At 40.7% G+C, this 13,978-nt stretch overlaps 1 protein-coding gene across 1 annotated transcript; it reads right to left on the bottom strand.

Annotated features, from left to right (window-relative positions):
* Positions 1 to 9,634: 9,634 nt before the first annotated feature.
* si:ch211-12e13.1 (uncharacterized) lies at positions 9,635 to 12,883 on the bottom strand. The gene is made up of 5 exons (XM_062384822.1): positions 12,506 to 12,883; positions 12,277 to 12,440; positions 10,930 to 11,172; positions 10,554 to 10,763; positions 9,635 to 10,470 (listed from the first exon to the last, which is right to left on the bottom strand). Exons 1-5 carry the CDS (start codon positions 12,748 to 12,750, stop codon positions 10,274 to 10,276), a joined length of 1,059 nt encoding a protein of 352 aa, XP_062240806.1. The 5' UTR covers positions 12,751 to 12,883; the 3' UTR covers positions 9,635 to 10,273.
* Positions 12,884 to 13,978: the final 1,095 nt, after the last annotated feature.

The raw sequence follows: 13,978 nt of genomic DNA, 5'->3' as shown, positions 1-13,978 counted from the left end.
GGTTACGCTGTGCTCCCTAGCCTGTGTAGCCATTGCTGCCGGTCTGGTGTCGGTAAAATCTAACCTTGAAACAAGGTCCTGTGTATCCAGACTTTAACTGTCCATTGTCTTTTCAGATGATGATCAGTTAGACAGCAGTGACATTAAAACGGTTGGTCAGATTCATATGATTTATAAACCTGAATCACAGAAGAACATTAATCTGTTCAGAACAGCATGGTAGTGACAACAAGGCACCATGCTGTTTGACAGTAAGTAAATGCTACAACACCTCAAGACCAACACAAAACCCTGCTCTCACACCCCTCTCATGTGAGAGCAGGGTTTTGCAACATCTCTCTCTTACAGTTTTTTTTCCGATTGCATAAACACTAAAATCAAAAGTATTACACAATCATCAAAACCTTACACAAAAGGAGCAAGACATGGCCCCAGATCTGCACCACAATAAGCACAATGTCAGCTTCACACTTTTTGCAAAACAATACACACAGTGATCTGCAAAACATTAAACACACTTGTATAAATTAGACACAGAAGTATATCAAGATGTCACTTCCTTGCAATTCCTAAGCACTGCCTGTCAAATGACCACCCCTATGAGCCAATTGGTTAAACACAGCCATCGGATGTGCAAACACATGATTGCTAAATTGTAGACACACCAATCCGGTTTAAAGACTATACAAATGCAGCAGTTGAGTTCACCTGTTTTCAACCAAAATGGAGCTTGTTCTCAAAAAAGAAGAAGAGTGAGGGTGAGTTACAACACAAATCACATTCTGACATTTTTGTGCCAATTGCACAACATCGTCACAGCATTAAACCACATGCACCAGATGCAATACACTCTCATCTGGGACAAAGTTTCATTCCACCTCTCTGCTCTGGTCCGGAACTGGTTTCAACACCATCCACAGTTTACACTAACATACCTTTCACCATACTCTCTGTTTCTAAACTCAATCAAAGAGTTCTCCATGTGGACATGTTGACTGATTTGGGGATATGATATGAGAAATAAATTATATTTTCATGAGTCTGCAGCATTGGTCTTGTGTAGTGTTTGGTGAATTTATTGTATATTTGCACTTTCTCTGTGTATTTCACTTACAGTACTCTAATCACTGAGAACTGGAATCACTAAATGTGTTTTAAGTTAGCAACACCAGTGTGTAACTGGCTAAAACAGAATTAAGTCATATGAAGCGTGTGTGTTTCATTTTGCAAAGGATCTGAGGTGTTCTGCTGATTGGGTGTGTCCTTGTTCTGATTGTGTGTAGTGTTTGAAACACCGGGCCCTGTTTTGAAAATCGTGCTTAAGCAAACGAGAAAAACTGTAAGCACTAATAAAATGCATCAGCTGAGTTCACCTGTTTTCAACCAAAATGGAGCTTGTGCACAAAAAAGAAGAAGAGTGAGGTTGAGAGGGGGAATCCACGGAGGAGGAGAAGGCTGCAACTGCAGCATGAGTATGAGTATGTATTGTTCACTTTAGCACTGTGGTATTGCATACTGCACACGTAACCTTTACAATGTAAATGTACTGTATTCCAGACCTATGCTGAACTACACCATCTTGTCTTTCATTGTATTTCTGAGAGTTTTACAGATGGATGCTGAGGAAATCCCACATGAATTCATATACATAGATGAGGCAGGGTTCATAGGACTAAAGCAAGAAGGAGAGGCAGAAATATCATTGGCCACTGGGCTATAATCAATGTCCCAGGGCAACGTGGGGGTAACATCACCCTTTGTGCTGCCACTACACAGAATGGGGTCCTCAATCACGCCCATATGGGCCCTTACAACACACCTCACATTCTCACATCTTTGGACCGATTGCACAACATCGTCACAGCAGTAAACCACAGGCAACAGATGCAATACATTGTCATCTGGGACAATGGGTCATTCCACCGCTTTGATATGGTCCAGAGCTGGTTTCAACACCATCCACAGTTTAGAGTACGATACCTTCCACGATAATTTCCATTTCTAAACCCAATCAAAGAGTTTTTCTCGGCATTGGAGTTGGAGGGTTTATGATCTCCAGGCCCAGGTTCAGGTACCCCTCATTGAAAACTTTACTGGATACAGAATTTTCTGCTCGTCTTATATTTGTCGAGCTTACAGTGTTATGCACACTCCTGTAGTAGCATGAAAACTTGGACATGTTTTATGGATATGGAGCGAAATAAATTATATTTTCAGAGTCTGCAGCATTGGTCTTGTGTAGTGTTTGGTGAATTTATTGTATATTTGCACTTTCTCTTTGTACTTCACCTAAATTATTCTAATCACTGAGAACTTGAATTGCTAAAAGTGTTTTAGGTTAGCAACAGCAGTGTGTAAATGGCTAAAACAGAATTAAGTAATATGAAGCGTGTGTATTTCATATGGTAACAAAATATCGTTTTGCTAAATTAGTGTATAGTTAGTGTTTCATTTTGCAATGGATCTGAGGTGTTCTGCTGATTGGGTGTGTGGTTGTGCTGATTGTGTGTAGTGTTTTGAAACACCAGGCCCTGTTTTGAAATCGTGGTTAAGCAATAGAGAAAAACTGTAATCCTTGGCCATCATAGCTCTATATTGGAAATTCGTTGTCAGGAATAGGCAGCAAGATGTGCAAAGGCTGTCACTCAAGCCAGTGAAGGGGCAAAGGATGAAATGGGAGACTATAGAGAAAAGAATGATCAGCTGGAAGGACCCGTGGGGAATGGAAGCAAGCAGGTATCGTATATTTTGGGCAGCCGAGAGGTCGATGATGGTGAAGTTGATGCTGAAGGAAGAATTCTCCGCAGACCCAGAACTTGCTTGTATAGTTAGAGTTTATTACACAGAAGTCTTCACAGGTCAAGACGGACTCTAGAAATCCGGAGACATTCACATGCCAATAGTGAAGCCCACTTTGCAGGCGTCAAACATACAATATATATAGGAGTTGCCTATGCCCATGGCAACATCCCACATCCCATGGTTGAGAGGTGCATGACTACATCTGTTTGAACACATAAAATGTAAATGTAAGGATGAATTAATAACAGCATTCCTCGTGCTTAATAGAAGAAAACCCATTTTCTACACTCATCCATTAAGGGGTCAAAGATCATACCCTAGGGGAGAGAACTAACAAGAAATGCATAGAAGAACTACTGAGAGTCTAAAGATGGGGGCCTCATGCTTAAACATGTGATTTCTGGTTCATACTAAGGTTAAAAGTAGCAGAATATACTGCACAGGAATAACTTTCTGCTTAGAGTGACCTGTGACATCCTTCCATCACCCAAAAACCTACAGCAGTGGCTGAACAAAAATCAATCCTGCCCACTCTGCTCAACTCCAGGCACATCCTCACTGGTTGTAAAATAAGTCTCTCCAAAGGTAGGTATACATTGAGACACAACAAGGTACTCAAATGCCTTGCAGCAACAATAAAATCAAAGAGATGTGCTACCAATGCCTTTCCATCGGAAAAAATCTAATACAGTCCAAAGGACAACTTTTGTCTATGAGGGGAAACAGGGACAGAAAGGGCCTCCTTACAGCCCCATCACCACCTGACCTGATACTCTGGTCCAACACACTGCGCGTTGTCTACCTCATAGAATTGACAGTACCCTGGAGGATAATGTAAATGAAGCGAATGAGAGGAAAATACTGCGGTATGCAGACATGGCATTTGAGGCAGAGCAAACCGGCAGAATAGGATATTCTCTATGTTGTCCAATGTTCTAAAATGGTAAGGCATAGTTTAAGAACGACTGGTAGTTGGTAACAAAGTGTGCAGAGGACCTATAAAAGTATGTGGGATACTCAACATCTCGTCCTATTTTCTACAAATAAATATTCTGGTCTACCATCTACAACTGCTGTTAAATAAAGGTATGAGAGCAAGATGGCAACTTACAGTGTAACTCATCAATTTACTCAACTACTTTACTCATTACTGCTACATTTTAAACTATACAGGGTGAAATTACTACTGGTCCGGCTCACTGGGCGATACCCTTGTAAGTAACAGTGCTCAGATGCCACAAATATAAGCCATGATATACAAGTGGGTCCTGGTGCAATAAACATTGATACTAACAAGAGCAATAGCAAACACCAGATGCAAAGGCTACCTGAGGCATCACCAGCTCTACCAAATATCAAGTTTATCACTTGCACAATTGAGATCTGACTAGAATTCCCTTATGGCAAACTAAATTGACTGAATATAGCAATAAAATAGACACACCTTTGTATATTCAGTTCCACAATTCATACTGCACACTGTCGGGACCTAATCCTACGAACTCCCTGTATGTTTAGTGATCTCATTCTAAACAACAGCTCAGAGTCACACGGCTGAGGGACAGTTCGGTACTTCTTCCTCCAGTATATGTCAGGCTTCACACAGATTTGAGTTTGGGGTCTGCTAAAAGGAGCGAGTTTTCTTGTAAACAAACTTTATGTTGATAATGGCAGTCACACTCACCCTTTTATTTGCAACTCATGTGTGGTCCTAAGGTTGTGACACAAAAACACAATGTTTGTACTTTGGAGGTCAGACAAATAGATTTAGTGTATTTGTATTTGTTTGAGCATCATTGAAGATCAAATCATGCATTTTGTTTACGTCCATGTTGAGTGGTTAGCACTCGTCGTAGAGGTTACTGGTGTATTGCTATGCTCCTTTGCATGTTAGTGCTGCCAGATGTCGATCAGTGGAACAGCGAGGAACTGATGTGTGTCGTACGAACCCATAAACGCAATCTTTCACAGAATGTCTAGAGGTCAGAAACTCTAGGAAAATTAAAGTGCTGCGTCCCTTGCAACCTGAAGATTGCTGGATCAACTCATTGAATAATTCTTTAGCATAATAATATAATAGTGATGGTGTTGTTGCACCTATACCACATTCTTTTGCTCAGCATATTTGGCACATAACTTTTCTAACCACACACACCATTTTGTTTTGTACTTTCCTTTATTAGATGTTAGCACCCGATCTGTCAAGGCCTTCAATGTAATCATCACAGTCTGTCATTCAGATCTAATATTACATGAACATGCATTTTTTCAGTACTAAATGTTTAATCATAGAGGTTAGACATGTGCTTGTTAAACTTGAAAAAGATTATGTTATCTTATCTCACATGATTATGTTCTGTTAATGTAAATCCAGCACATAGCATTACACCTCTCATCACCTATACTACACAGTTCATATTCACATGAGGGGCTAATCTGAATAAACCCTCACTGGAGGTTTGAGATGAAAATCTTTTTCCTGTTTGATTATTATAATATAATAATAATAATAATTGCTGTTTAAAATGAAGCTCAGCATGTTTGACAAGTGCTCAGAGTACAGAGGCCTCATGGATGGCTTCCCAGCTCTGGTCTCAGACACTAAAGCTGCAGTAAATTCCAAACCTGTGACCTGCTACAGGGTCATAAGAGGGTACAGAAGCAGCAGCGTCTAGTTTCATGTCCAGTCTTAACTTCCTTGGAGGGTGGGGCCTCAGGAGCTGCTGATTCCACTTTACACTCGGACAACGAGCCGGTCGAGGTGGACAACAGCCTCCCGCACACCAGGTCAGCAGCTTTCCCATCCATGACGGTCAAGTCTGTGACTGTTTTCTCTCTTAGCGACATATCCCCATCATCGTCATCGTCTATCAGGACAAACTCCTTGAGGTAAACAAGTCCCATCCCGTGGAGACTGTGGTTCTCTGTTAAATCCTCCATGGTGTGGGCGTCTACAAAGGTCAGAGTTGAGGTCTCGGTCAGGGTCTCGTGTGGGTCTGTGGAGTTGTCCTCCGGCCCCAAGAAGGCCTGGCTGCTCGATTCCATCACCCACATGGAGTTCCTGCTCACACTCTCGTCTTGGTACTTTCGGTCTTGACTTTTAGAGATGTAGTCTGGCATCTTGGAGGCAACCTTGTCTCTCTGATTGTGGGAACCATTCTCTGTGGCATGGCCATTACCAGGATACATCGTAAAAGCCACTTTCTGGTAGTCATGGTAGATCTGCAGGCTGCCGCTCCCTGTAGGAGAAGACAGAGGGATGAAGGCGGTGTCGTCGTTTCCTTGATTCTTCATCTATTTCTTCTTGCTGCACTGAAACAAAACGGAAACACCTTTAATGTTCTAGTAAGTGGACCTTCCTTCAGTCTCGACTGGTGTGCAGGATTTGGACTTTATACCAGCCCTATATATACATTCAAAGACGGTGGATTGGACTATGTGACAAATTCATTTGAATAGAATAGTCTTTATAATAGAAAATTACACACATTGTCAGTGAATAACAATAGGTATTAAAACAAAGTTATTGGACGATTTATCACTGCAAAGTAGAAGAATATCGCTGATATCTAAAATATGAATCTGAATCTGTATCAACAACTGTTGGACTGATCAACAGAAAATGTGGTGCCCAGTGCCTCACCTGATTCCTCCTCTGCACTCAGATGTTTGTTTTAGGTTTTGCGACATAGTTTTGAATGAGATGTTTCAATACCTATTGTATGACGTTTGCATTACAAATGTATGTTTCACACATTGTTTTGAATGATGATGATGATCCCTGCTCCTGGAAGAAGGGTAAAAGTAAGTGCAGTTTTAAGTTTATAACGAAAGAGCTGTCGTTTAGTATTGGCCTTTGTGAATAAATAAATGAAGCTGCTACTTTAAAATGAAGCAAAAAATAACTTAAACTCCCAGAGGATTGGCTCTTTGAAGAAGGAGACAGATGAACTCCTCTAAAGTGCTCTAACCAGGACAGGAGTCTGTGTGAGTGGGCTTCATCTAGCTCTCTCTCCCTGTCCCACCACACACACAGATTTCCCATCTCCACCCAGTAAAACTTAGCCATGAATTTTAAAGAGCACATATTTATTATATATTATGTTTAGACAAATGAGATATTAACATTTAGTCCATAATTTAAAGAGTTCTTCATTTGTGTCTCATGTGTCTCCATTTAATGGCACCACATAGTGCAGTGCTCTGTGTCTCGGAGCCTCTCACACCGACCCTCTTACACTTGACTGATTCTTATGCGTGACAGAATCAGGACTTTATAAATGAATAATAACAGCAATGTACATGTTCAAGCGACTGTTGCCGTGCTCCACTCCAGCTTGTGGTGGCGAGTGAACAACAATGGATGAAAAATAGATACGATTTAAACACACTCGCTGCATTACTGCTTTACTCTGCACTTGGTCGTCGCTCCGTTGTCTGAGTTGTGGCTGTGGTTAGGCTGGCAAGAGCTCTTATTGTGGCAGAAGGAACTTACAGCAGGGAAAGACAATAAAGACCTAATAGTGCTTACAGTTGATCTATAAAACCCTGAACTGTATTTCCTCAACAACATATCAGTTATCCAGTTCTAATGTCTGGAATCAACTCAGTATTCAAGACTGTATTTTACCTCAGAATAAGTAACTTTTTTACCAGCCACAATTTTAAGTTGCTAAATGAGTGTCACTGTGTCACAATCAGAAGTTACTTAGCCATAACAGATGCTGGATCATATGTGCAGAAATAAAAGATGTTCCTCAAAATGGATTTCGATTTAAATATTTGAGAAAAAAAAGGAATAGTTTTACCTCGAGTTGTCAGCAGATGAACTCTTCTCCCAAGAGGTCTCTGTAATGAGAATCACATGGCAGAGGTGGGATGACCCAGCGTGTGTGCGACCGCTCTCCAGTACAGCTGCTTAATCTGATTCCTGCTCCACCTGGATGTCTATAAGCAGAGATTCTTCACACACACCCTCCCATAATCTTGTACTACAACTGTGCTCAGTGTGTGTGCAGGGAGGCGGTCACGGGACGTTCCATTGATTCTATTCACACCAGCAATGATGCATTTTCTTCTTTTTTTTTTACAGGCTTGGGTTTGCAATGGGATTTTTGTGATATATGGATGTTAATATTTATACACCTGAAAATGAGAAGAAGAAAAATTACTATAAAAGGAATTTAGAAATACACACTCAAACATGGTACGGCCAGTATAAACTCTACATAAAAGGTACAAGCCTCTATTCATTTTGTCATCCACAACTCAGCAAGAAGTTGAATACTGTAAGTCTTTCTATAAAAATGTGAAACTCTTTGTTTAAGTAAATGTTTTTTATGAGTAATTTTTTTTCACACCATTGTTTATACAAGGGGTATATCGAATTGACATGGAATAGTGAAAGAATAGAAAAAAAACTAGATAAATGCACCATGGTGAAGGTGCCCAAGATGATTTCAGATCATTGACCTTTTTTAATAAATAAATACAAACATGATCTGGGTGCTTTATTGCCACATTCTTTCATTTTAAAGTAAAGGGAGCCATTATCTTGACCAAACTTGACTTCTCTTCAAATCATTCCAGAAAACTACATTTTAAAGCTTCGTTCTTTTCTTCTCCTCTTGTACACAATCATGCTACAAACCATTCCCCTGATTCCTTTTTTTAAATGTTGCCCTGGTGCAGCGATGCATGATTTATCCACTTCTCTCCGTCCCATGCACTGAATATGTTCCACTAAATAATAAAGGAGGACAGACCTTCACATATATGAAAGCTGCAAAGAGGAATATGAAGGGGATCAAATATTGAGAAGTCCTCATGGCCTGTAGGGATGATGTCTGCTTTAGCCTAGTAAAGTCAATGGGTAGACATGGCATCTGACAAAGTGCTCATGTACAGTAGATCTATAAAACCTACAACATAACACCTGCTGATGAAACTAATCAGTAATGTGTGAATTCATATTATTTCATTTATAATCATTTCAGGTTAAAAGGAATATTCAACAACTCAATTATGGGATTAAAACAAGTCCGGTGTAATAAGGCAATATTCAGTCTTATTTTAGGGATTATATGTAAACTGGTTTTAATACACATAAAAATTAAAACATTATATGAACTGTCATATGAATTGTTGGATATATGTGGTAAAGAAAACCATTAGCTAAGCTTGGCATGAAGACACAAAGCAGAGGGAAACAGCTAGGCTCTGTCCAAAGTTCAAAATGAGACCTGCTCTACTCTAACGCAGCTCTAATATCCACTTCATCCTTCTATTATAAACAAAACACAGACATAAATCTGGCATTCAATTTCACATTTCTGTCTCTCACCAAGAAACAAAAAAAGTATATTTCCAAAATGTCAAATAACCTACCAATTTCTCCCTTACGTCACCATGTCTCTATGGAATATGCTCTTTCGGTGAACATGAAAAGACATTAGGCCTTGATGCAATGATGTCAGTGAATTCCAGATAGTTAAGCTAACCTGTAGGTGATGCACAACTGATGCAACCAAGTTGTACCATACAAAAGTGTCCATTTTAAGTAGAGCCTTCCTATGATGTAGCCTAAGCATGACAGTCTTTTTCAAGTCTGTGGCTCAGGGGTAAAGCGGTCATTCTCTTCCATCCCTGCCTTCTCCATTCCACGTGCCAAAGTGTCCTTGGGCAAGATACTGAACCCCAAAGAGAAGAGTGCAGCACATAGATGCAATGTATCAATGTGTGTGTGAATAGGTTAATGGTAAAAATTGTGCTGTAAAGCATTTTGAGTGGTCATCAAGACTAGAAAAGCTATTTAGTATATAAATACAGACCATTTACCTTTTGAATTCTGTTTTATTCAATGACATGGCTCGTTTAATCTCAAATCAACGGATCATTTTATTTCTTTAAAGACAGAAATCCGAATCAGCCAGTATTTCTCACAAACCTTCACCTCAAGCAGAAGTCCGTCTAGCTTCTGATTGGTTAGTTCAAACACATGTGATCTGTAATGACAGTGTAATCAGAAAGGGGTTGTTGTGATGCTGCTGAAGGTGGAAAACAGAGAAGCGCTGCTTAGGAAAGATATCAAACTCCATCCCGCTGTTTATTCTCATCTATGTGATCCTAGCACCACACATCGAACTATCACGTCACATGATCATTGATATCATAGTGGGTGCATTTAATGAAGATGAAGACAAAGAGAAGGCTCAGAGACAGATCCATTAATATTGTTCTTATGTAGTCATTCAAATTCTGAAGAAGGGGAAATAATTATACAATATTGTATTATGTGAGAAAAGGTTTGAAAGGTGAACAGTGATAAGCTGATTATCCACAACCAGCCTAGAGCACTAAGTTACTAAAGTTACTTAAGTGCTCTAGGTACTGTTAAATTAAACTGGAATAAGACAAAAAAAATTTTTTTTTATGTTTTGACAACAGTACAAATATAAACAGTCCATATTAATCATGACTTAGAAATCATCCCGACCACATGAGATTTGTTGCTTCCAGGTTGCTGCATGTGGAAACTGAGGCCTTCAGCAAAGGGCTGACCGCTTTTGTGGGGCATCTTCCAGAACCTGATCACCACTTTTCCCGGTACCAACAGAGGCTCCCTGAACTGGGCCGTGACGCTGATCGGAGCTGTGATGACCTCAACCCCTGATGACACAACAGAGAAGTGACAGAGTCTGACCAGTTCTGCTGAAAACAACTCAACACAATAGTATTGTTAAATAAATTACCTTTGTGTTTTTCGATTTCAGCCAAGCAGATTGACAGCATCCAGAGACTCGGTGCTGACTGCGATCTGCAGCCGAACAGCCAGGCCGGTAGAGCGAGGAGCCGATGGAGGGAGTAGATAGAGGAGGAACATGCACACAACAGGTTGGTTCTCCAGGGAACTCTGAGTTCTACCTGCTTCATGTTGTCTGGCACAGGCTCACATGGTTGGCCTGTCAGATTATGGACAAGGGTCTGAGTCAGAACCCATGTCTGTCATGGTAACTGGGTAAACATTAAAAATAACTACGACTGTAGGAGGAAATCATTCATTTATATTCCTAGTGTAAAAAAAAAAACGAAACATCATTATAAAAAAATAACCAGACCACTGCTCACTTTCATGTTCCGTCTTTGTGAAGCCTGTGTCGGCTGTGTGGAGCCGGCTTTTGGACAGCAGTGTCAGGACGCTCTCCCACACGAGGCTCCCTGAACGAGAGCTGGCAGACAGACAGATGTCAACCTCCACCCCTGCATCGATTGGCCGGTACTCCATGACTCGCACCTGCAGCATGAACGGACCTTTCTTCAGCTCATCAATTGGCTGAAAGGTTTTCACACTCTGACGCAAACGAACCAGACCTGCAGAAATAATACGTTCTCATCACATAACCACCATTTTTTAACCTTTTATTGCCAGCACATAATAAACTGTTAATAATAAACCTAATAAACCTTTCACATCTATAAAAATGTTGACATAATAATGACTCTCCTGACTCCAGGTTTTGCCTTTCTATGTTTGTATCTATGTTTATGTGACACCTGCTACACTATTCCATATCTTAATCCAACACAATGTCAGTTTCACTCCAGATACATAGACTAGACAAGACGATATTGTCATTTTGTCTTGTATTATATGGTGTATAAAGAGATGTTTTGCCAGAAGTTAAAGTTAAAATGTTCAGCCATTTTATATGTATGTAATAGTTTTGTATGAGATTAGGTCATTTGGGATTTCTTAAGAGTTTTCTTCCATTTATTTGTGCCACTCCTCTTTATATTTTCTCTCCACATGTTTACCTCTGCCAAGGAGGTTTTGTTTTCATCTGTGTTTGTTTGTTTGTCTTTTAGTTAGCCGGATTACACAAAAACTACTGGACAGATAACAATAAACTTTTTTTCACTTTCTTTAACATTGTTAAAGAGAGTTTTTAACATTCTCCTTGTTTTCATAGAGAATTTCTCATTGATCTTGATGAAAATTCAGGCATGTTAAGATAAAGATTAAGGGGCTGGTGTTTATATGTGTGCACAATTTGGTTTCATTAGAGGACTGTTGGATGTTGGCAGAGGTTTACACTCTACTGAGTGACATTCTAGTAACAATAGTTCATGGTTCTTGAGTGAAAGAAATCTGGTATGTTACAGGGAATGTGTATAGTTTGGTGCAGCTTGACTAAATTTAAGAAGACTTTTGAGGCTTGACGGAGGGATGCACTCAACTGGGTGCCATTCTACTTTCTTATTCGTTTGCCTTGCTTAATATTTGTTCAGTGATAAAATCCCAAAGGTTTTCAGCACCTCGGATATTCAGGATCTTATTCGTGGCACATTATCATCGGGGAGGAAGCATGGAACAACCTCTCTGGCAGGTGCACTGTCCCACTGGGTGTGCATACTTATGAGAACTGCTGCTGTTTCCAAAGCAAATACGGAAGTCCCTATAACTCTGAGTGTTACCTGCTGAGCTGAGTCTGAAGCTGGGATCAGTGAGCACCATCAGCAGCAGTCTGCCACACAGGAAGTCAGGGAAGCACAGGGGGATGTCTCTGTATTCAGTGTCTGGATAATCCCAACCATAACCCCCTGCACTGCAGAACCTCCTCAGGGTGACAGGGTCCAGCCTGGCAGACACAGACAGTCAGTGTGGAGCAGGAGGACAGAGACACTTCTCCTGGACGATGCTCACCTGCACCGGAGGACCGTGAACACAGCTTCCCTCCCCTTCTCCGGTGGCGTGGCGTGTAGGTGTCCTGTTCTCCTGCTCACCGCTCGGCTCAGACTCCTCAGGTAGAGGTACAGGAGGCTGGGCAGGTGGTCGCTGGTGAGCACGTTAGTCTTCAGCAGCCGGTGAGAGCGGTAAATGTAAGCGTAGAGTAAATACACCGAACCCACGGTGAGACAGGCCACACCGCAAGTCTGCGCATTCCCCATTTCTACGCAATTACGCGTGTGTATAACGCAACGCAGCGAGTAGAACACGCGTCACAGACTGTGTGTTCGGTCTCATGTCCCATTACTCCGTTACCAGTGACTCCATGATTGTTTACTGCGGTCACGTGATCCCTCGTTTGCTAAAACACGCGCACGCCGGCAGAACTTTAAAAGTTGAAGCGCGTCTATTCGTGGTGTTACGGTACACTTCCCAGTGGGAGTCACCATGGTTAAGAGTGACATGGACATTCTTTGTCACCTCTTAAAGGATTTAAAATTAAACATTAAATCGGAACAAGTTGTGAGGGCTCTAATGAAAAAGTTGCGAACTTTGCCCTTAATTTTCTCACATATTCTACTGTAAAATTCTCTGAAACTTGACTCGCAGTGGGGGTCATGTCACTATGAATAAGAGTGACGTGTAAAGACTTTGCCAGCACTTCAGAGTACAATTTATGTTTGAATTTAACAGGAGCAAGTTGTGAGGGCTATAATGAAAATTTCCCTTGAATTTTCCATAAAGTTCTACAGGGAAATCTTCTGAAACTTGACATGTTTATTTATTTGTTTTAATTATGACATTTTATGGGGGCAATTTAGAAACATCGTAATGAAATTGAGATGACTTTCACGTACATTTTCTGAAAAAAACATAAATAAAAATATTTAAAAACAACTACACATGCCTTTGTTCACTCTGTTTGAATGCTGTGATCATTTTACTTAGCTTTGTTCTTTGTTCCATCTCCACAGATCTGCTGAATAAGGTCATCATCATGTATTCCGTGCACCTTCCACACACCGTCCACCACCACAACTCCCACCACCGTGTCCCCTGTTGTTCCTGGGGCCAGCTGCTGGGTTTTGCACTTTGCAAGAGGTGCTTCTGTTATTCAGCATTCACTCTTTGATATAAACGGGATGGAGAGAATGATAGAATCACCTGTAAAAAGACAGCAGTGGCCAAAAATACTTTCTCCAAACACATAATTACCTCATGAACCTAGGATTTAGTGTCGGGCTGTTGAATTAGACTGTTTTAGCTTTAGATGGAGGGCCACTTGATAATCCGACATATGAGTGTAAATAAAAGAGGAAAATTTAACTGTGGATGCTTTTAAGATGCATTTATTAGTCCCAAACACATGCACAGACATGAACAGGCACACTCATGCAGGTAGGGAAATTTAACCTCTGCTTTTGACCCATCTAGTGCAGGACACACAGA

The sequence above is a fragment of the Platichthys flesus genome, chromosome 3 (assembly GCF_949316205.1).
Source record: "Platichthys flesus chromosome 3, fPlaFle2.1, whole genome shotgun sequence".
In the NCBI taxonomy this organism is placed as follows: domain Eukaryota; kingdom Metazoa; phylum Chordata; class Actinopteri; order Pleuronectiformes; family Pleuronectidae; genus Platichthys; species Platichthys flesus.
The sequence above is the reverse complement of the archived record's forward strand: the minus strand, read 5'-3'. Positions and strand labels throughout refer to the sequence as shown.